At 46.6% G+C, this 20,410-nt stretch overlaps 9 protein-coding genes across 9 annotated transcripts; 5 read left to right on the forward strand and 4 right to left on the reverse strand.

The window, feature by feature from the left end:
• Positions 1-665: 665 nt before the first annotated feature.
• Positions 666-1,432, forward strand: BHQ10_008763 (uncharacterized protein; the record flags this gene model as incomplete). Its single annotated transcript, XM_040881604.1, has 4 exons — positions 666-729; positions 817-962; positions 1,031-1,168; positions 1,241-1,432. The coding sequence occupies 4 exons, from the start codon at positions 666-668 to the stop codon at positions 1,430-1,432; spliced, it is 540 nt and encodes a 179-aa protein (XP_040737265.1).
• A 189-nt stretch (positions 1,433-1,621) lies between these two features.
• BHQ10_008764 (uncharacterized protein) lies at positions 1,622-4,802 on the reverse strand (the record flags this gene model as incomplete). The annotated part of the gene is made up of 6 exons (XM_040881605.1): positions 1,622-1,795; positions 1,849-4,257; positions 4,333-4,368; positions 4,418-4,444; positions 4,495-4,640; positions 4,709-4,802. The coding sequence occupies 6 exons, from the start codon at positions 4,800-4,802 to the stop codon at positions 1,622-1,624; spliced, it is 2,886 nt and encodes a 961-aa protein (XP_040737266.1).
• A 300-nt stretch (positions 4,803-5,102) lies between these two features.
• BHQ10_008765 (uncharacterized protein) lies at positions 5,103-5,731 on the forward strand (the record flags this gene model as incomplete). The annotated part of the gene is made up of 2 exons (XM_040881606.1): positions 5,103-5,205; positions 5,280-5,731. 2 exons carry the CDS (start codon positions 5,103-5,105, stop codon positions 5,729-5,731), a joined length of 555 nt encoding a protein of 184 aa, XP_040737267.1.
• A 371-nt stretch (positions 5,732-6,102) lies between these two features.
• On the forward strand, positions 6,103-6,962 carry BHQ10_008766 (uncharacterized protein; the record flags this gene model as incomplete). Its single annotated transcript, XM_040881607.1, has 2 exons — positions 6,103-6,702; positions 6,762-6,962. The coding sequence occupies 2 exons, from the start codon at positions 6,103-6,105 to the stop codon at positions 6,960-6,962; spliced, it is 801 nt and encodes a 266-aa protein (XP_040737268.1).
• A 1,262-nt stretch (positions 6,963-8,224) lies between these two features.
• BHQ10_008767 (uncharacterized protein) lies at positions 8,225-8,875 on the reverse strand (the record flags this gene model as incomplete). The annotated part of the gene is made up of 1 exon (XM_040881608.1): positions 8,225-8,875. The coding sequence occupies one exon, from the start codon at positions 8,873-8,875 to the stop codon at positions 8,225-8,227; it is 651 nt and encodes a 216-aa protein (XP_040737269.1).
• Positions 8,876-8,949: 74 nt separating this feature from the next.
• On the forward strand, positions 8,950-10,006 carry BHQ10_008768 (uncharacterized protein; the record flags this gene model as incomplete). The annotated part of the gene is made up of 2 exons (XM_040881609.1): positions 8,950-9,102; positions 9,158-10,006. The coding sequence occupies 2 exons, from the start codon at positions 8,950-8,952 to the stop codon at positions 10,004-10,006; spliced, it is 1,002 nt and encodes a 333-aa protein (XP_040737270.1).
• Positions 10,007-11,386: 1,380 nt separating this feature from the next.
• Positions 11,387-12,622, reverse strand: BHQ10_008769 (uncharacterized protein; the record flags this gene model as incomplete). The annotated part of the gene is made up of 1 exon (XM_040881610.1): positions 11,387-12,622. The coding sequence occupies one exon, from the start codon at positions 12,620-12,622 to the stop codon at positions 11,387-11,389; it is 1,236 nt and encodes a 411-aa protein (XP_040737271.1).
• A 401-nt stretch (positions 12,623-13,023) lies between these two features.
• BHQ10_008770 (uncharacterized protein) lies at positions 13,024-14,946 on the reverse strand (the record flags this gene model as incomplete). The annotated part of the gene is made up of 8 exons (XM_040881612.1): positions 13,024-13,322; positions 13,381-13,553; positions 13,609-13,676; positions 13,731-14,104; positions 14,156-14,320; positions 14,378-14,426; positions 14,496-14,638; positions 14,697-14,946. The coding sequence occupies 8 exons, from the start codon at positions 14,944-14,946 to the stop codon at positions 13,024-13,026; spliced, it is 1,521 nt and encodes a 506-aa protein (XP_040737272.1).
• Positions 14,947-15,421: 475 nt separating this feature from the next.
• On the forward strand, positions 15,422-17,597 carry BHQ10_008771 (uncharacterized protein; the record flags this gene model as incomplete). Its single annotated transcript, XM_040881613.1, has 3 exons — positions 15,422-15,529; positions 15,583-16,454; positions 16,517-17,597. 3 exons carry the CDS (start codon positions 15,422-15,424, stop codon positions 17,595-17,597), a joined length of 2,061 nt encoding a protein of 686 aa, XP_040737273.1.
• Positions 17,598-20,410: the final 2,813 nt, after the last annotated feature.

Here is a 20,410-nt window from a genome sequence, read left to right on the forward strand (position 1 = left end):
TGCCGAGCGATGAGACCAGCGAGAGTCGTGGATGTTGTTCGTGTCGTCTGGGTGAGGTGGTGAGTTGACAAAAAGAGGAGAGAGATGAACGTAGAGCGTCGTCTCGACTAGTTCGTTGGCTTGAGGAGGGAGCGGTACGAGGTGGAGAAGGGCTAACTAGTCTTACTGACAGTACGTGATTGTCACGGCGTTACCAGATCGACGTGGGGGCGACCGTCAAGGGTGGTGATGCATATAGTAAATTTCAAAAGAAGAAAAAATAATGAAGGTTAAAATCAATAAATAGGTCGAATAGACGATGGTAAAAACTACGCCTTCAGTCACTCGACAGAGAACCAACAGCCAGCGATTGATCTGCGAGGCGAGAAGTCGAGGTCATCATACGACCCCCCTCGTAAGTTACACTCTGGAACTCCGTCTGTAGCAAGTAAGGCACAATACGTTACATACGTATATTACCGGGCTAGCACGCATCAGGAAGGACGGGGGCTGGCAACCCCAGGCATCAAGGCACGCAGCGGTCTCGGCGCATCGGGGCATGCAAGCAAGAGAGTGGATCTTCGATTCATTCATATCATTTTCGACGATTTCTACTATTGTCAATCCACAGTATCTTCATTTTCACATTCAACCTCCATCCTAAATCTGCCGCTCATATACACAATATGGCGGAATCAAACGCCCCCCAAGCGCCCAATCCTGTAGTCTTTTTCGATATAGCTCTGGGAGGTGAGATTCCAGAAGAGGAAAAGGCTCACATGCTATATCCTATCTCTTTTCAGCCACAACAAAAACATGCGCTAACATGAACCGCAGGAGAGCCACTGGGCCGAGTCAAGATGGAGCTGTTTGCCGATGTCACGCCCCGAACGGCCGAGAACTTTCGTCAATTCTGCACTGGCGAGACGAAGAACAATCTAGGCCGGCCTCAGGGCTACAAAGGGAGCAAGTTCCACCGTGTGGTATGTATCTCCAAACAGTCTCTACTCCACTCTTCTTTCGAATACAAGTGCTGATAGGCATTGTGCAGATCAAAGATTTTATGATCCAAGGAGGTGACTTTATCAATGGTGATGGAACAGGGAGTACTTCCATATACGGAGGTCAAAAATTTGCAGATGAGAACTTCAATCTCAAGCATAACAAAGAAGGACTCTTGAGCATGGCAGTAAGTACCACCAATTACTTCTATATAAAACCTTTCGTGTTCGGTTGGTCCTCCTTTCTAACATTTCTGTAGAATTCTGGACCAAATACAAACGGTTGCCAATTCTTCATCACCACAGTGCCTACGCCCTTCCTGAACAACAAACATGTTGTGTTTGGCCAGGTCGTGGAGGGTATGGATATTGTCCACATGGTCGAAAATACTCGGACCACAAGGGACAAACCGAATCAAGACGTGACCATAGTTCAGTGCGGAGAGATGTGAAGGAGAAAAAAGTTTTGTATTTGAATTGCAATGTGTAATGTTAAGAAGATACCTAAAATCCCAATGCATCCCCATAGACTCCTTCCTGTCTCCTCGTCTCGATCCGCTCTGTTTTTTGACCTTTACTCTTTTTTCTTTGGACGGCAAATTGATTGGGTATCAGACTAGAATGTTTCAAAGCCGTACTCTTTACAATTTGAACTTCTCAAGGTATGCAGTGGCAAGTGCAACACCTTCGTCGACCTTATCAGGATTTGTCCCATTGCCAATGGCTGTAGGAGCTTTTCCACCAGCCTTTCCACCCACAGCTCCAGAGACGGCGTTCGCCCATTCACTTGGGACGAGACCAAGATCGCTGGCGGCCTGTAGAAGCAGCGAGTTAGTACCGATTACATGGGGCTGATCTATAAACATACCTTAGACACATGGCAACCGTGTGCGACCTTGTTTCCACTAGGGTCCGGTGCAAAAAAGTAGACAGTCTTATCAGCCATCTTCGACTTGATGAAGTTGATCGACTCGCTAACAACCTTGGCATTGGACGTCGCTGGCAGTTTGGCAACGAAAGTTGAGCGGCCTTTGTTTTCTTCGGCATCAAAGTATGCCTTGATAAGATCCTGAGCTTTCTTCAGCTCAACTTTCTGTTGAGCTTTCTGGTCGTCCAAGACCTGCTTGTTGATACGTGCAAACAAGTCTCGGAACTTGGCCTTCTGAACAGCAGAGATTGAGAGTTGATTGAGTTCCAATTGAACTTGTTTCATCTCGGTCTCTTTGGCTGTTCCATGCTCCATTGTTCGAAGCTTTTCAAGGCGCTTTTCGAACTCCACGGCGGTCAACTGCGCTTGCAAGGCTTCGTCGCCAGTCACTGCGATGATTCTTCGAATGCCCTTTGCAATACCAGACTCCTCAAGAATAACGAGCTCTCGAATTTCGCCAGACTTTGAAACGTGAGTACCTCCACAAAATTCAATGCTGATGTCGTTCCATCGTGGGTCTTTAACGTCCTTGAGAATCTCCTCAACCTCAACACCAACCGAGACAACACGTACGGGATCAGGGTACGTCTCACCGAACACGGCACGCACGCCGCTGATCTCGCGTGCGGTGGCTAGAGGCACCTCTTTCGAGTAAACACCGCAATTCTGTCGAATGTATTCCGTAGATTTTCGCTCAATCTGGTCAAGCTCCTTATCAGATACTCCCGCCTTGTGTGAAAAATCGAATCGCAACTTTTCTGCTGCAACAAGAGATCCTTTCTGGTTGATACCGTCTCCCAAGATCTCTCGCAATGCAAAATTCAAGATATGAGTTCCCGTGTGGTTGTTTCTGATGGGTTGGCGACGGCGGTCGTCGAATTCGCTCGTAACAGCATCCCCAACGGCGAGAGATCCGTACTTGATGAAACCTGTATGAAGGACGTAGCCACCATATGACTGTACATCACCGACTTCCAATTCCGCCTTTCCATCAATATAGATGGCACCAGTGTCATTTTCTTGGCCACCTTGTTCGGCGTAGAAGTTGGTTCGATCAAGAATAACGCCAATCTGCTCGCCCTCGGGTACATCTGCGGTGGTTTGAATGAAGCTCTTGCTATAGTAGATGGCCTTGACAACAGACTCTATTCTCTGAGAGTCGAATTTCGACGAGTCATCTGTCTTTGGCACTTCGTGCATGTTATCCAGCTTGCCCAGGTCATGAACATCGAGTTTCACAGTCTCTGCAGCAGCCTTCTTCTGGCCTTTACTGGCTTCCTTGGCCTTCAATCGTGCGTCTTCAAATTCGGCTTCATCAATGCTGAGACCGCGCTCCTCTGCCATGATCTGAGTCAAGTCGACTGGGAAGCCGAAAGTATCGTAGAGCCTCCAGACATCCGCGCCATGAAGCTTGTTAAGACCCTTTGACTTGGCCTGTTGAGCGTAGTTCTCGAATTGTTTCTCGCCACGGTCCAATGTCTTAGAGAATGAAACTTCTTCTTCGTTCAAGGCCTCGATGACATCGGCCTGTTTTTCTTTAATTTCCGGGAACATGCCTCCCATTTGGTCGACGAGAGTGGGAACGATCTTGGAGAAAAAGCTGCCAATCTCCACGTTGAAATATTTGCGCGCATACCGAGCTCCTCGTCGAAGAACTCGGCGAATGACATAACCTCTTCCCTCATTATTAGGGTATGCACCGTCGGAGATTGCAAAGGTCAGGGTTCTGATGTGGTCAGCCACCACTCGGTAGGCAGTGTCAACTCCATCGGCATCCTCAGCTCCAAATCGCCCTTGGTATTCGCGAGCACCTGTAATCTCTTGTATCGTGCGGAACAACGGCATGAAAACATCAGTGTCGTAGTTTGATGACTTGTCCTGAAGAACGGAGACCAGGCGCTCAAAACCCATACCGGTGTCGACATGCTTGTTCGGCAAGGGTCTTAGTGAGCGATCCGACTCACGGTTATATTGAATGAAAACGTTGTTCCAAATCTCGAGCACATTCGGATCATCCTGGTTGACAAGAGACGCCGCATTTCGGCCGCCAATTCGATCATAATGTACCTCGCTGCAAGGACCACATGGACCCTGGTCACCCATCTCCCAGAAGTTATCTTTCATGTTACCTGGAAGAATATGATCCTCCGGAACGCCGACTTTCTTCCATAATTCTTTCGCCTCCAAATCTGGCTCGAGGCCTCCTTTTGCGTCACCCTCGAAGTATGTAACGTACAGTCTGGAAGGGTCGAGGCCGAATACTTTGGTGAGGAGTTCCCAGGAATAGGTGATCGCTTCTTTCTTGAAATAGTCACCAAAACTCCAGTTTCCAAGCATTTCAAAGAAAGTCTAGATTAGTCCAACAATCAGTAACTTGATATAGAGCTAATGTCCCTGGGACAAGCTGCCGGGTCGAAGACTTACGTGGTGGTAGTTGTCTTTGCCGACATCGTCAAGATCCTAGACTCGTGAATATCTACAACCGTATAGAACTTGCCGTAAGACTTACATTGTGCTTTCCACCTGCTCGGATACACTTTTTAAGGTTAGCCATATGTCTAATAGCAATGAGTCGCCCTGTCCTACCTTCTGCGAATTGACCGCACGTTTGAGCTGCGCAAAGTCTGATTGCGGATCAACTGTTCCTAAGAAAATTGATTTATACTGGTTCATGCCCGCATTTGTAAACAACAGAGTCGGGTCAGAAAGAGGCACAACGGAGGAGGAGGGCACTGTTCATACTTGGTGGTTAGTTTGAGTCATACTTTTTACAATGAGGGGTCGAGGGGTGCTTTCGTACCAAAGGTGTGGCCTCTCTCCTTGAAATAACCTATAAACTCATTTCGTACGCGCTCTGCAGTCCACTGACTGGTCTTCTCCTGCGACGAAGCCATGTTGTGTACGAAGCGATGGCTCAAGTAGCGAGGGGTTGAAGCAGTTGCGGAGAAATGTGGGAGACGGAAAGCATGGAAGAATAAATTGTTGCGTGGCGACCCCATCGTCCCTCACCAGAACACCAAAACCCGCATCGAAAGCTCCTCCTGCTTGGCACTCGCAATCAAAACAACAAAAGCGAACAACTCACCCACTCATTGTCCCGACGTTGAAGAGAAGTGTGTGCGCGTGAGGTCAGCAGAATTTTGGCGTTGGTTTGACACGAGGTAGGGAGAAGGAAGAACTGTTTTGCCAAGTCGATGCCGTCGCTGTCCTCCAAGGACTCCTCTCCTCTCAAGCGCCATGCAGAAAGCGACCCCGAAGGGGAGCCGCCCATCAAGAAGCTCGAGCTACTGCATCTAGGTACTGCGATGATAACATTCATATTTGTTTCCTGTCAAATACTCTTGAAGCTCGCACTAACTCATTGGCGCAAGGCTCAACAGTCTCCGCAGACGAGCAAGCACAAGACCAAGATGAACTGACCGATAGTGACAACCTCATGCTACTAGACGATACGAAGCATACAAGTTATATTTACGATATTGAGCGCGAATTAGCCAGCATTGAAGCCGAGGAGAAACGGATATCCTTTCTACCAGACATTGAAAAGGTGTTGAACGCGATTCCCAATTCCGTCCTCTCGGAACCCAAGCCGCAGGAGCAGAATGAGCTCGTCCTCTATCACGTACCACGCTCGTTGACGGTCACCGAGGATCAAGACAATGTTCGAAAAGCTATAATTGAATCGAGAGCGAGGGCGAGAGCAAGGCAGGCGGAGAGCATCGCTTATTCGCCCTCGGTGGTGCCACAGTCGGATGACAAGGATAATTCGGTATTCACATTCGAAGCAGACGACGTGATGGACGTAGATTCACTGCAGCAATAACTCGTCTCTCGCCCAATCGGGTCTATCACAAGTTGGATAAAGTCGGATATACTTTATCATGGCGGATGTTTGTCTTATGTTAAAAATTATGTAATATTCATAGCGTTCTGTGTTGCCGCAATTAATAATGTATAGCAGATTTTGTGTTTAAGTAGAATAGCATTCACGCTTCCAGCTTTTGGTAAATTCTCACTCCCTCTCTGCGGTACGGAGCAATGTTGGCTCATTCATGTTTAAATTACGTAGAGCGACGCGGAGCTGTTTTCGGAGCAACCCCGACAAGTTGAACAAACCCTCCCAACTTGCTTCAAACTTTCTTCCACCCTCCACCTCATACCTCACACCTCCGCCCACTCGCACACCCAGTAATCATGACTGAAAAAAAAATCCAGCACGCTGGTCCGAGCTTACCTCCAACTTTAGAAAAAGCCCGCTCACCAGCGACAACAGATGACGAGGGCGTTGCCTCCAAAATAGTCGGTCCGAGTCGACCACCAACTCAGTCGAACGCGGATAGCGAGCAGGAGGCCCAGGACAGTGACGATAGCAGTGACGACGATTTTGGTCCTCAGTTACCACCAGCTGGCGGTCCAAAGTCTGGTCCTTCCTCACACGAGGCAGAGTCGAAGCGTCCACCGCGCGTGCACGATGGAGACACAGAGAATCCGGCAACGAAGAAAAGACAGAGGGACGATTGGATGCTTGTCCCTCCGGAAAACTCCTCATGGGCATCTGGGCCGAATCCCGCCGCTCTGACGAATCGCAAATTCATGTCGGGAAAATCAACTCGCGGCGGTAGAAATACGGACGGAGCAGGCTCAGTATGGACGGAGGATCCAGCTCAAAAACGGCAGAGACTCGAAAATGAACTTTTGGGTATCAAGTCAGAGTCAAGTGCAAGATCCGCGGGATCTAGAGACCTGTCATCCAGGACAAACTCGGCCACTGCAGATAAACTGAAGTCGCTCACTGTAAGTACATCTTCTCTTCAACGCATGAAATGACCATTAATGAAACTAACTTTTCAAAGGACAAGGGCGGCAAATCGTCATTGTATGAAAGTCACCAAAAGGATGTTCAAAAGCCGAAGGAAGACGACCCCAGCAAGCGAGCCTTCGACTACGAAAAGGACGTTGCTGGAAAGACGAGCATATCGAGCGGAGCACGTAAGAAGTTGTTGAACCAAGCTTCTGATTATACATCCAGATTTTCTGGCGGTAAATACATTTAAAGAGTTAGTATTATTTTCTCGTGAATATGGGATCATGCTTCATGTCCATGGGTACACCAGTCTCACGTGAGACGAATTGATGTCTACAAACGCACGAACAGTCACCTCGGAACGGACTAATTCAAGACATCGCACACGTTCGGGTTATATCTATTCTGCAAGGCGACTGAAAGAAGGAAGAGATTACTTGAAGGCGTGATGCTTCCCCTGACAATCGCCATCTTTTAGCAACTCGACGAATGCCTGTCAATGTCACGGATGACCTAGGTCATGTAACAGGCAAGACTATGCTTCGTACATACATACTCGTCGTACTCAACAGGTGAACACAAGCACTATGACCATCATTGCTCTCGTCTTGAGACTCACGAAGTAGAGCGAGCCACGGATGAGTGCTGCATACGACGGTAGTGCCGTTCAATTATTACAGGACGATTGTATGGACCGGAATTCAAGGCTGAAATTACTAACCTGTGTGGTCCAGGTATTGTTTTGGATGATGGAAATGATGACAACATCAAACTCTGTATGGTTTTTTTGGAGAATTAGGAGAATGTGCCATTCAGACCGGTTGTATGAGGTCCTGAGGTTCAACAAATGATAACTTATAAATTCCCCATAATCAGTATGAAACGCACAGATTATGTACAGATTGTCTTGGATCCCAATCAAAATGATAGAGAACAAAAAATATTAAGGTAACAAATAGTATTGATCTTCTATAAAAAGAGAAAAAAGAGAGAAAAAGTTAACTCCGACACGGGGAATCGAACCCCGAGCTGCCGTGATCGTGTCTTTCTAATGAGAGACGGCGATGTTACCGTTACACCATATCGGATCATATCGGATTGATGTGAGGAACGGTACAAAAAAGGGATATGATGGCTGTAAGAAATGTATTATCAACAAACTGTTATGCGTTGAGACTATGTTGGATTTTCTGTCGTATACAAAAGTCCTATGTCATCGACCTATTCCTTCTGGTCCCTATCGCGTGCTTTAGAACCTGTAACGCAAGAAGAGTCCATGAAATGAACGATCCTATCATATAATTAAAACAAGGCGTTGACAAGGACTGGATTGGAGACATCAGGAAGCGGGGTTTTCATGTCTAACGAATATCATGCCATGCTACCCTTTAATCCTATCATACAAAACATTCCTTTGAAATACCTATCAGGTACCGCACCTGGCGTCCACTTCAAGCATATAGAGTGGCCCGAGGGCAAGGCTAAAAAGGGCAAACACTTGGTTTTGTACAGTCAGGCTCTCTTTTGAACGGTGTCGCAAACTTCGGAACTAAAATCCGATTCCATCAAGTTGTCAAAGGCATTCCAATCAATCAAGTCCCAGTCGATGTGTTCATACATCGATGTATTGTTGAAATCGAACTCACATGACATACCATCCTTGTTTTCAAACACAGCAATTACCGGTGAATTTTCAGCTTGGTCTTCAGCATAAGATGACTTTGCCTCGTTCTGCCGTTGAATGAGCTTGGTATACTGTACTGGAGTAAGCCCAGTGATTTTCTTGAACGATCGATGAAGGTGACCCGGTGAGAGCTTCATATCTGACGCCAGTTGCTGAAACTTGAGTCGCCGCCCGCATAGTACAGCATTCGAGATATCTTTGCATGCTCTTTCCACTGCTCGTAGTCGAGGATCGTCTTTGCTCTTAAGTTGGGGCTTGCATCTCTTGCAAGGTCGGTAACCTGCTGCCTCCGCACGTATAGCATCGTCGTAGAATTCAACATTTGCACGACGGGCGAGGCGCGACGGACATGAGGGACGACAGTAGATGCGTGTCGAACGAACTGCGTAGACAAAGCTATCATTTGAGTCTCTGGCTGTCACTATTCGCCATCGAGATGCTTCGCAATCGCCAGCGTCAAGAGGAGGTAGCAGTGACATGATGAGGTATCGAGGAGTTTGCAATTTTATGTGCCAGCATGTAGTTCATCATCTTCGTTGTCACCTCGACGGCAATGGATGTTGCAGCGCCTAAAAAGCGATTGGCCATATTTGGAGCAAAGACGGAGCTGGAAGTTATGACCTGGAATTGGCCAATTACAACGCAGACTATCCGTATCCATGATCCTATTGGTCACTTCCAGAGTAATGATGCTCAATCAGTCAGCGTATTCTCGATGTATATAAAGCGAGTATTCGAGGGACACTATGAATTTCAAATAGAGCTACGTCCATTATTTCGGTGTGCCTGCGCTTGATTCTCATAGATACAATCATTTCTCGTTTCGCGACGATATGGCAGAGACACACTCCATCATCACGCCTGCTATCATGTACTGGGGCACCCCAGTTGTCCTGATCACGACAGAGAACGAGGACGGGACTACCAACATTGCACCAATGTCATCAGCTTGGTGGCTCGGTCATCGTTGCGTACTGGGACTGGCTTCAATGTCTCAAACCACCACCAACCTTTTGCGTAACAAGCAATGCGTTCTCAATCTTTCTAGTGACGACATGGGACACTATATCAATTCAATTGCAAAGACGACTGGAAGCCCCGTGGTGTCTCCGTTGAAAAAAGTGCTCGGATACGAGTTTTGCAAAGACAAGTTCGCACGTTCTGGCTTGACACAGCAGCCATCCGATCTGGTGCGGCCGCCGCGTGTCACCGAATGCCCAGTACAGATGGAAGCCGAATTGATGAACAGCATGGGGCTGATGCACGATCTGCCGGATCGAAGGGGGGCTTTGCTAGCCCTAGAAGTCAAGATTTTGCGAACACACGTTCGAAATGACCTACGCCTGCCTGGCCACGCCAACAGAATCGACCCTGACCGCTGGAGACCGATGATAATGAGTTTCCAAGAACTCTACGGCCTCGCACCGAAATCAACCCAGTCAAAGCTTGCAACCATTGACGAAGAAAAGTACCGCGTAATAACACGATCGGATGTTGTCAAGCAGGGTGGAGATATGGACGGCGTCAATAGCGATGAATCTGCTGCCCACGATGAGAAAGCGGATTGCGTCGACAGTTTGCTTGTGATAGGAAATGCGCCTTTGAAGTGACTTCCACGTGCGGGAGAGCTTCATTTGTCAATGAGAAGAAACCGAGACTTGTTTCTGAAAATTATGGTGAGGAAGACCGTCCATATCGCGCCCTTGATTTAGCCTCTCTACAACTTTTTTGAATCTTACACAGCGGTAGTGCGTATGCCTGTGTCTTTACTAGGTAGCTATTAAATCCTTCGCAGAGTGCAACACAATAGAATTGACGAGGAAGCGTCTCTTGCCTGCCTGCCCACATCACACACCATCCCTTTATGTCCTCGCAGAGGGAGTCGAGCATAGGTATTGAATAAAAGGTGAGAAGGGGGGCGGCCGATGCGCCAGCACGCATATCCTAAAGATTCAGCACTCGATTGTACATTGGCTAGACCTATGATCGAACTGCGCAGGGCCGTGTATGCCACATAGATTAATAGATGGTTAAGAAAAGTGTACCACAGTGTACTATAGCTCCATTCCCTGCACACAATTATACCTCCTTAAATCTCACGTAAGACGATGCCTGCCCGCCTGCCCCTCCAGATCATTGAATATCTCAGTGATTGTACTGTCCTGATAACAACAGGGGGCATTTACATACATGAGGGCAAGTGAGGATGCAGAGAAAATGAGATGTGGCAGATATCTCTAGCTACTAGGTAGGGTATAGGCATTTGTACAAGGGCCGTCCCTGCCCCGGTCTAGTACAAACTCCTGCAGAATTGAGATACAAAGAACTACATAGTATACAGGTCGGTCACATTGGTGGCTATCTGCCACCTTCTATACAGCCAAATTGCCTAGAAGGTTCACGTCCAAAAGGTCGACGCCGGTTCCTGCATAATCAAATTCTCTCAAAGAGGGGATACGCTCCAATTTGAACATTCGACCGCTGGTAGAAACCCAAAGCCACGTCCGTTCATAGCGGAGATCATTCGGGAACACATCACTGGGTGCTAGGAGGCCCGGTGTTAGGCCGCATATCGAGGTGATTTTCTTTCACCTCTCCCTTTTACCTTTGAGCGGGGGAAAGAGTAGCCAACGTCGCAATTCAAACATGAACGAGTATTTTCTTGTGAAAATCCTTTACTTCAGCTTCTAAATGGACGTCTCCAGTGTTGATGACAAGTCTCCGGACGTGGTAGGAGCACTTTTTTATGGCGGCGCACGACAGCTCTGGCGCTTCGTCGACGTCCTAGACTCATGAGATGGTCGATATATTTAGAGGTGTATGGAAGAGGAGAACGCCTACTAGAGCACTGACTTGCGCGGTGCTACCTGGGCCGGACAATTTAAACAAGTACTTTTATTTCTCATTCATGAAACACCATGTTCCTTGACGCGTTCACCGCAGACTGACATGTGCGCATTATTCACTGAAATGCTTCGGAAGTAAATCATCTACTTTTCATTTAGAGAAACCCAGTCATCAACCCTCTTTTGGAAGTCTGGATTATACAGCCAAGTCAGGTCGAATTCCTCTCTGGCAAAGTCGCTCTCGACATCAACGACCGTATGGTCGGATGGCATCCGTCGCATATCAATCTTCTTGTTAAGTTCAAGAACCTTATCAACCCTCTCCTGGCGATATGTCTGCCAGAAACTCAAAGCATCCTGCATGTTCCTAATTTTCTCTGCTTTACCGAGTAATAATGCTAAAATGTAGACATCTTCAAAAGCTTGGTTGATACCTTGCCCTGAAGATGGGGGAATAGCATGTGCAGCATCTCCAACGATGAGTACTCGCCTTGTCTCTGATGCCCATTTTTCAAGTTTAGGAACAACGAAGAACGGCCATTTATTGACCTTGGCAGGGTCGATCTGAGAAACAGCATTCTGGACAAACTCAGGGAAATGCGCGTTGTCGGACTGCAAAAACTTCAAAGCACCTTCCTTATCAGCGACAAATTCGCGATCCCAACCAGATTCACCCGCAGAAACACGTTGCTGCTTGCCGATTAATACCTCAGATCCATCGTTCTGTTGCGGGGCAATGACAAATGCCCCCCGAGGAGACATTATTGTCACTGGAATATGGTAGTCTTGGGGCAGCTTCAGTTGGGTTGTTGGTACAGCTGCCGTAATACCCGCCATGCCGATGAATTGAGGCTCTAGGTCCGGATATAGGTATTGACGAACTGTAGAATGAATACCGTCTGCACCAATAAGAATACTAGCGGACGCTGTGCTGCCGTCAGTGAATGCAAAAGTTACACCATCCGTTAGACTGTCCTCGACGATGTTGACGAATCGCTTTCCAAAATGTATTGGAATTTCTTTTTCTTTGATTGCTGCCAGTAGCTCATCGATGAGCGCGTAGCGGTAGATACGAAGACCATTATATCCATATTTTTCTTCACTTCCGAAATCAAAGGTCTCCAGTAGCTTGCCGGACAGATCTCGAAAATGAAGGGTCTCGAAACTATAACCTTTCTCTTTCACAGACTTGTAAATTTGTAGATGATCAAGGATGCGTAGTGCATTAGGTGACAGCATGACTGCTCCACCGATGTTGAGAGGACCTGGTCGAGATTCGTAGATGGTCACTGGAATGGATTGCTGGTTTAAAGCCAATGCAAGGCTCAAGCCGGCGAGACCTGAGCCTATGATGGCCACATTTGGCTTTGTATTCGACATTTTTCTGACTCTTGATGGACTTTTCTTTTAACCTTTCATATGCATCCCAAGTAGATCGTGGGCAAGCGGCGCTTTATATGCCAAGATATGCCAGCATGGTGGTCAGAATGCCCCCCATTTCGTTCAGCCGCAGCTGAGTTGGATCAAAGTGCTACCAGTACACGACGATGCCAGACATGAAGATAGCATTGATTGGACCACAGTGAAGCTGATAAAGACAGTTTAATTCAAACCAGCAAACGATGTGGGTAAAGCATATATGTAAAGCATATATGCAAAGCCGCCTCGGAATAACTACATGTCAAACGTAGGAAAGTCAAAGGCCAAGCCACTTTAGCTCCAACGAGGCAATAAAATGTGAATCTGCGTTCTTGTAAACGTTCTCAACTTCCTAGATTTGCTTACAAACTATACATAAAAGTGTACTTCTTATCCCCCAAACGCCTACTATTCACTTGCTCATTCTCGAACTCCGCCAAACCCCAGTCCGCAATCTTCCTCATCCTATATCTGTTCACCTGTTGAAGCAGGATCCTATACGCAATATAACCAATCAATGCAAAGGCAATGAAACCCAGAGATGCATAGAACGGGACCAAGTAACGCGGTGCATAGCTAGAGCGGAAGAGTTGCGATCCAATGACGCCTGCGAGGTTGCCGAATCCATTGACGCCAAGAACCAGAGATCGTTTGTTGGGATCTACGACTTGCATTAGTAATTATTCTCAATTCGTGTTTATGTGAATGAATAGACTGACCTGGAGTGTTGCCGCTAAGCCATGCCATCGTTAAGGGAGCGGTAATGTAACTACCCATGAGAAGAATGCACAGCGAAACATAACGTCCATGATTGTCCTGAATTGTGACTGTCATGATCAAGCCGATGAGACAGATCACTAATCCACCAATGATGTGGTAACCTCTCTCTCTCCTGTTACTGTTGTTAGATGCTAGGAACGTTTATATGGTTGCGAGGGGAGCCGTACTTTCTATCAGAGCTGAAAGTAGCCAGGTACAATCCGACTGCACCACAAATATACGGCGGTACAGACATCTGAATAGACGCGTTAATCTTGATGGAACATTTGTAGAGAACGATCGCACTCACCAAATTCGCCTGGATGGATGTATAGCCCAACCCAGTTACGACCAAGGGCAAAAACACCGAAAACGCCTGACTTGGCACACTGGCACAGATATTACAAATTAAGACGGTCCAAAGTTTCCAATCCTTTGCTGTTTCGATCACATCCTGTTTGCCCAATCGTTGCGATCCGTTTCGCGAGAGGTAATGCTCCCCATCGATACGGATCCTTTCTTGGGCAAATTCTCTTTCAGCTGGTGTCAAGAACCATGCTGATCCGGGTTCAGCGGGGAGAAATATCCATGCCAAAATCGCGACAAACATGGTCAAGGCGCCTTCGATGATGAAGAGATATTGCCAGTTATACAACGAACCCTTGAGGTGGAAGACGCCGTACGCTAAGTCGATTAGTTTTGTGTTTCATGATAAAGGGAATTCTTTGGGCTTACCAATGGCACCCGAGAAAGCCCCTGCTACTGCATACTGGCCGTAGAACAGTCCGATGCGAACACCCAGGTCGAATCTAGTGTAAAATGTGGATAGATAAAGCACTGCAGTAGGGTAAAATCCAGCCTCGAACAATCCGATTAGAAGACGAAGGGCAATAAGTTGACCTGTCAGGTGTAGTGAGCATGGAAAGCACAAGACTCATACTTGAGATATTTATCTACCTCGACCGTGTATAAAAGCATGAGAGAGAGTTATGGCGCCCCAAACAATCTAGATAGATATTAGTAACTTTTCTTTCCTTGTAGCCCGTCAGGGCTTCCATATTCCCAATGCACTCACCATGAGGGTCGGAATCCAGTGCTTAGCACCTACAATTCTACCACATGCGGCAGAAATAGGTTGAAAAAGGACGAATGTGATAAAAAACAAGGAGACGGCATTGTTGATATCATTTGGGAGTACTCCAATGTCATGTGCGAACCCTTTTTCAGGAGTAGTTATTAGTTTCTCATTCCTTGTCCTGGGACGTTCAGCACATACCTTGTGTTGCAGCATTTCCAACGTTTCCACGATCTAATCCATTGAACAGGTAAAGAAGAGACAGGAATGGAAGAAGGAATATATCCATCTTTCGGTTGATTGAGCGACACAGCGCCTTTTCTTCTGCGCTCCGGGGATAGTAGCCATCTGGGAGGTTCTCATGTGGCATTTCTGCAGCGTAATGATTGGGCTTGACTGGAGGATGTTCCTCGTGGACCGAGCCATCTGCGCGCTTGTCGTCTTTTTCCATTGTGTTTGTGTCGAGAGATTTCTGTACCCTTGTTCCGTTGAGATAGGTTATCCTGCTGTGCAATGGGTGCTGAATCTGGACGGACACATGATGTCTTTATATAGACCCCGTTCAACATAAAACGCAGAAAGTATATGAGGTTGAAAGAACTTCTACTCCGGGGTCTCCACATGGTCATTCATGATTCTGGGGTATCCGCAGTTCGGGTACATTACCCGATATGCAGAAAATACACTCAACGTCCAACGGGTGGTGTAGCCGGGACGGTTCTCTGACCCGGCAATAGTGGCAATAGTGAGAAAAGGTGGTAAGATGTTTCCCCGGTGGTCTCTCTATTCAAAAAAGATGGAAGTGACTGAAGTCAAGTCGTTTGGTTCCAGCATATATATGTATGAGCCCGGCGGTGTAAGACTTGTTTCGCCTGACAGAGGTACCGCTTATCACTTGTGAAGCGTATTCATTTTCGATCGTAACAATGGGTTCAATTGGGCCAATTTCGTCGCTATTGGCGTCTCAGCCAAGGCTGAAGACCATTGATTGGGGTTCAAACGGCGTCATGATCTCTTTGGATCAGCGAGGAACAGTATGATGAATACTTTCTCAGCATAAATACAAAACATGACTGATTTGTTCCAGATTCTTCAACTAGGATTCTATCATCCAAAACATGGAGTTGTACTTATCTCTCCATTTGAACAGTTCGACGGCGACAAATTCTACGACCCTTCCTATGTCAGACGCTATAGAGCGCGAATGACCGAATGGATCAAAGATGGCAAGAAGGGCTATGGATTACGAGTTGGAGATGAAAGATCATCAGCACCCAACGATCCCCCAGAGATCTCCCGACATCGCGATCATTTGACATTAACGTACCAGACACAATCCGGTATACACGTCCAGACGATATTCACTATAACAGATCACCATCACTTCGAACAGACCACTGTCTTATCTACAAAATCAGCAACAGCAGTTTCAACCGCCGTAGCACTTGATTTGGGAATGAGTCTGAATCGAGCGTCATATGGACAGCTTACAGAAGGGGGCCCGATTCCACTGCCAGAGTCATTGAATGTATTCACAACTTCAAGAAACAATACTTTCTCTCTCAACAACCCTAATTTGGGTGTGGGTATTAAAGGACGTTTCTGGACTAATCGATGGGATATTGAAGCTCTCAAATTTGGAGACATAATGAAAGTATCTCATGGGGAGCCCGTCAAAGCTCAGAGGAATACCAATACACTGGTCATTTCTACAGACTACCCAGCAGTACTAAATTTTACTATAGAGCTCCCTGTTTATGCACGCCAGCCTTGTTTCCCCCTTTCTCTTCAGATGCCAACCACACGAGCGTGGCACATAAGAGACCCGGCGACAGTCACCATCATCGAGGGCAATCTTGAATATATTCTAGGCAATTGCATGATACCAATATCCGAAAACAGCACGTGCATAATCACAGATCATGTAGCACTACCACTGGGTTGGAATAGGGACAATTAGTATGTCAGCTCCTCCTATTCAGTCGCATCAGGTATGAGAACTGACTTCTCTGAAAATTCAGTTGGCAAGTCCGATTTCTTCTCGATGCCTACGACAGAATAGAATTTGCCACAGATTCATTTACATCTAAAATCTACAAACAAAATTGCTACTCCAGCGTCAAAGCTCACTTAAACTGGGCCTTTCGTGTGTCGCAACGACCGCATCGCTTTTGGCATCGGTCGTACATCGCCAGCGGTGTTCCAAAAGATGGGCCAATTTTCCAATTAGATCAGCAATGTTACCCTATCATCGAACTCTGTGACTTTTTTGATTACACGTCAGGAGAAATGGAGACAAAGCCGTTTGTTGAGGACATACTGCGGAAGGAGGAAACCATCTTGGAAATTATCGATGTACTCCTAGCCAGACGAGATACCACGACGAATTTGTTTCCGACTGACGAAACGCCCGGCGATGATCCTGTGGAATACCCATACCATTTCTCGAGTCACATTCTTCTATGGTATACTTTCACAAGACTTGCAAAACTTGTGGAGATACTAAGAGATAGGAAGGGCCTAGAGGCTTCGTGGCTGAGGCAATTGGCCAACGAGACACATGCCGCCACGATCAAACACTTCGTCGGATATAATCCAGTAACTGAGAAACGGATGTTTGCCTATCTTACAGATGGAGCCGGTAAACATGCCTTTTATCATGATGCCAACGATATCCCTACCTTATTCGCGCTGGAATGGGGGTTCGTTGATGATATTCCTGATTCTGAGGCTATCGAGACTGGGAAATCTCTCTGGATTCATACAATGAAGTTCGGGTTGTCCCCAGCCAACGAAGGAGGGTATTACGAAGAGGGTCCCTTTGGAGGCTTAGGAAGTGTTCATACACGCGGACCATGGCCACTAGGCTATTTCCAAGAGTTAGTGTTTGCAGAGATGACTGGAGATCTAGTAGCTAGTCAGAAAGCTTGGGAGAAGATCAAAGGCGTGATGTTTTTTGATGGGCTTTTTTCCGAGGCTGTTGATAGTTACACGGGCGAATGTACAAGTAAAGCATGGTTTGCTTGGCCTGGAAGCATGATTGGGTCCGCTTTACTTCGGGATAGGAGTGGTATTGTGATGGATGGGCTAACTCAGGGATAGACCTTAGCAGTCAGCAATAATCATTAATAGAGTTAAATAGATGCCTAATAGTTCCCACAATCTAGCCAAGTCATGAATTCATCGAACATGTCCCCATACTCAGTAGTTGTTAGACTGAGCTCTCCAGGAGTAGTACCCAAGCCACCGTCATCATTGACAAATTGTGGTTGCTCAAAGCCATTCGCCGAGACCGAAGCGCCAAGTACCATTGATTCTTGCTGGTATCGATTTGGATGTTGCTGTTCTTGCAGTGGTATGCCTGTAATGGTCGGAGTCGTCCTAGAAAATGTTGTAGCGCGAGATATCGCTCCACCAAGCTTCTCACACAATTGGTGGAAGTCCTCGAGAACCATGAAACAATCTCGCGAAAACTCATCATTGCCTTTTCCGTACTGTCCAGCGCTCCGCAACATATCCCTTATGAATCTAATTTGTAGAGTCGTTTGGAAAGGTGCATCCTTGTTATAGCTTTTGTTATCTCTGTTGTTATTATCGGAGCAGAAGGTCAGGAGACGACGGAGTTCGAGTATTATAGCGGCATTAAACCCGTAGTGTATATCATACATGGCGAATGTCAGGTTCCTAGGACTCAGACTATCAAGAAGTTGACATAGCAGTTGGACATTTCGATCCGCTGCTTCTCGGCACACATTTATCAGCGGGTCTTCGACGAGTTTTGTGTTTAAGTTGAAGGATGCCATGGAGTTTGGTAGAAAATGTTGAGCAATGCTTTGTCGAACTGCGGAGAGCAGAAGTTGCCTAGTGACAAGAACCAATGCCTGATGCCCATCAGCAACGGATTTTGTTTAACGCATGACGAGGTGTGGCATAGAAACGAAGAGAGAAGAGACATACTTGATTATACATCATATGTAGAGATATAAGATCTCTGGTGACTTCAGTGGCACAAGAGAGTGCCGTATCGAAGGAAGACGGCAACTCAGCACGCCATCTTTGCAATTGATCGACAAAATGCGAGATCTGACTATATTCCGGTCGATGTGACCCATTGCCACCATATCCATATATCTTGCTCACCGCTTGTCCAATGATTCTACTAAGCAGAATATGGAATCTTAACCACTTGAGTATGTCAGTCAGAATTAGGCAGTCGTGATGGCAAGTTGTGCTCACGGAGTGTCATCAGGTAGACCGACACTGATATCATCGTCTGATAGCATGGATGGCCTACCGAGAAGGCAGCTTAATGATCTAGAAATGATTTTAAGTTCTCATTCGTGTGAAACGGAGCGAAAATGTCACGAATGAAATGACCTACCTATCCAGTACGTATACGGTCCAAAACAGTCGTTTCTCCGATTCTCCAGTCATATAACTTTGATGGAAACCATATGTAACTGCTACATGTCCCGCAGTCCGAATATGAGAATACGCCCCGTCTCTTCTGTTTTCGCCCATCAGATAGCATCCTATCAAGCACAAACAAGGAATGTGCTGTCTTGTAGCTGACTCCAATGGCCTCCCTAGCAGAACATTGGCACGTGTATAGTATTGTTCTGCACAATTGGATACAGACGTTATTGATGACTGTTGAGCGGCAAGCGCAAGGGCGGCGTTTAGCGTGGCGAGAGTTATCGGAGTCAGGTTTGACGTGTTATCCGTTACCATGTTATATGCTTGTTGTAGGATTCGAGATAAATCTCCCCAATAGAATATTGTGAAATCTCGAGTAGCCTTGAAACCGGATAAGGAAGAAAGAAGCTGCTTTGCTTCCTCATATGGGGGTAAAATATATGGATCAACACAGGGCAGGGAAAGTGGACGAGAATCATAAGTTTGATATCTACCCACTAACTTCGTGAATGAATCCTCAACCTGAGGTTGCAGTGCATTGTAGCCACCATGGTCATCACCGCTGCCTCTTCCGCTGGATACAAGGGGTAAGACGGTCAAGGCAAATTGGCGCAGTTGGTCAAGATAAGAAGCACCCGACGCGATACCAATGAATCTTTGTTGGCCATCTGGGTCGGCTAAAAACCTTCCGCCATCAATCACTTCGTCTAGTGCTAAATTGTGGTCTGAATATAACGAAGACGACGTCTCGGCTGGAAAAGCTGCAGGGCTGTCATGGTTTCTTATTGTCGTCGTGGTCCGGGACGCAGAGTCAGAAGGATGGTTTTGACCTCCCCGCACTCTACTCATCAATTCCAGTCGTTCTTTCGATGAAGGAACTGCTGCAATTAAACATTCTTGCAGAAAGCTTTCATTTGTCCGTAGGTCGTCGTACGTCGCTCGGGATATTGTAATTTTCTCCTCTGACCGTGATGGAAAGACGCATCTTCGTCCTGATGTTTGACAGGCTGTGCAAGGATCTTGTCCTGTACACTTGATGCGTCGGATATTGCATGCATTACATCTGTAGTGACCACGTTAGATCAAACTGCCTCCTCAGCCACAAAGCTTTCTGCGTACGCTTTTATGACGCGCTTCCTACGATCCGGCGAAACTTTTCGTCTTCGTCTATTGGGTGGCAGGCGTTCCATTTTCCAAGTATTTTGATTAAGCGCGGGCTTATGAAGCTTCACAAGCCGCGTGAGAGAGGCGACTTATCGACGCGTGGAATGAATCGTGAATCACGTTCGGGTACGGTACCCGGAGGATTTGCCTCCGCGAAAGTCAATTTTCAAGATTAGGTTAAGAAAACCCTAAAGTTACTAGGGTAAATACCAGTGACGGGGTTTTGTAATTAGTTTGGGCAAAAAAGCATAATAGTGTGCTGTGTGCAATGTAGTTTATAGTATTATTATACATAATTCTTAGTATAAAATAATAATAGTCTTTTGACACGATTA

Source organism: Talaromyces amestolkiae, assembly GCF_001896365.1.
Source record: "Talaromyces amestolkiae strain CIB chromosome Unknown scaffold20.1, whole genome shotgun sequence".
NCBI classification, from domain to species: domain Eukaryota; kingdom Fungi; phylum Ascomycota; class Eurotiomycetes; order Eurotiales; family Trichocomaceae; genus Talaromyces; species Talaromyces amestolkiae.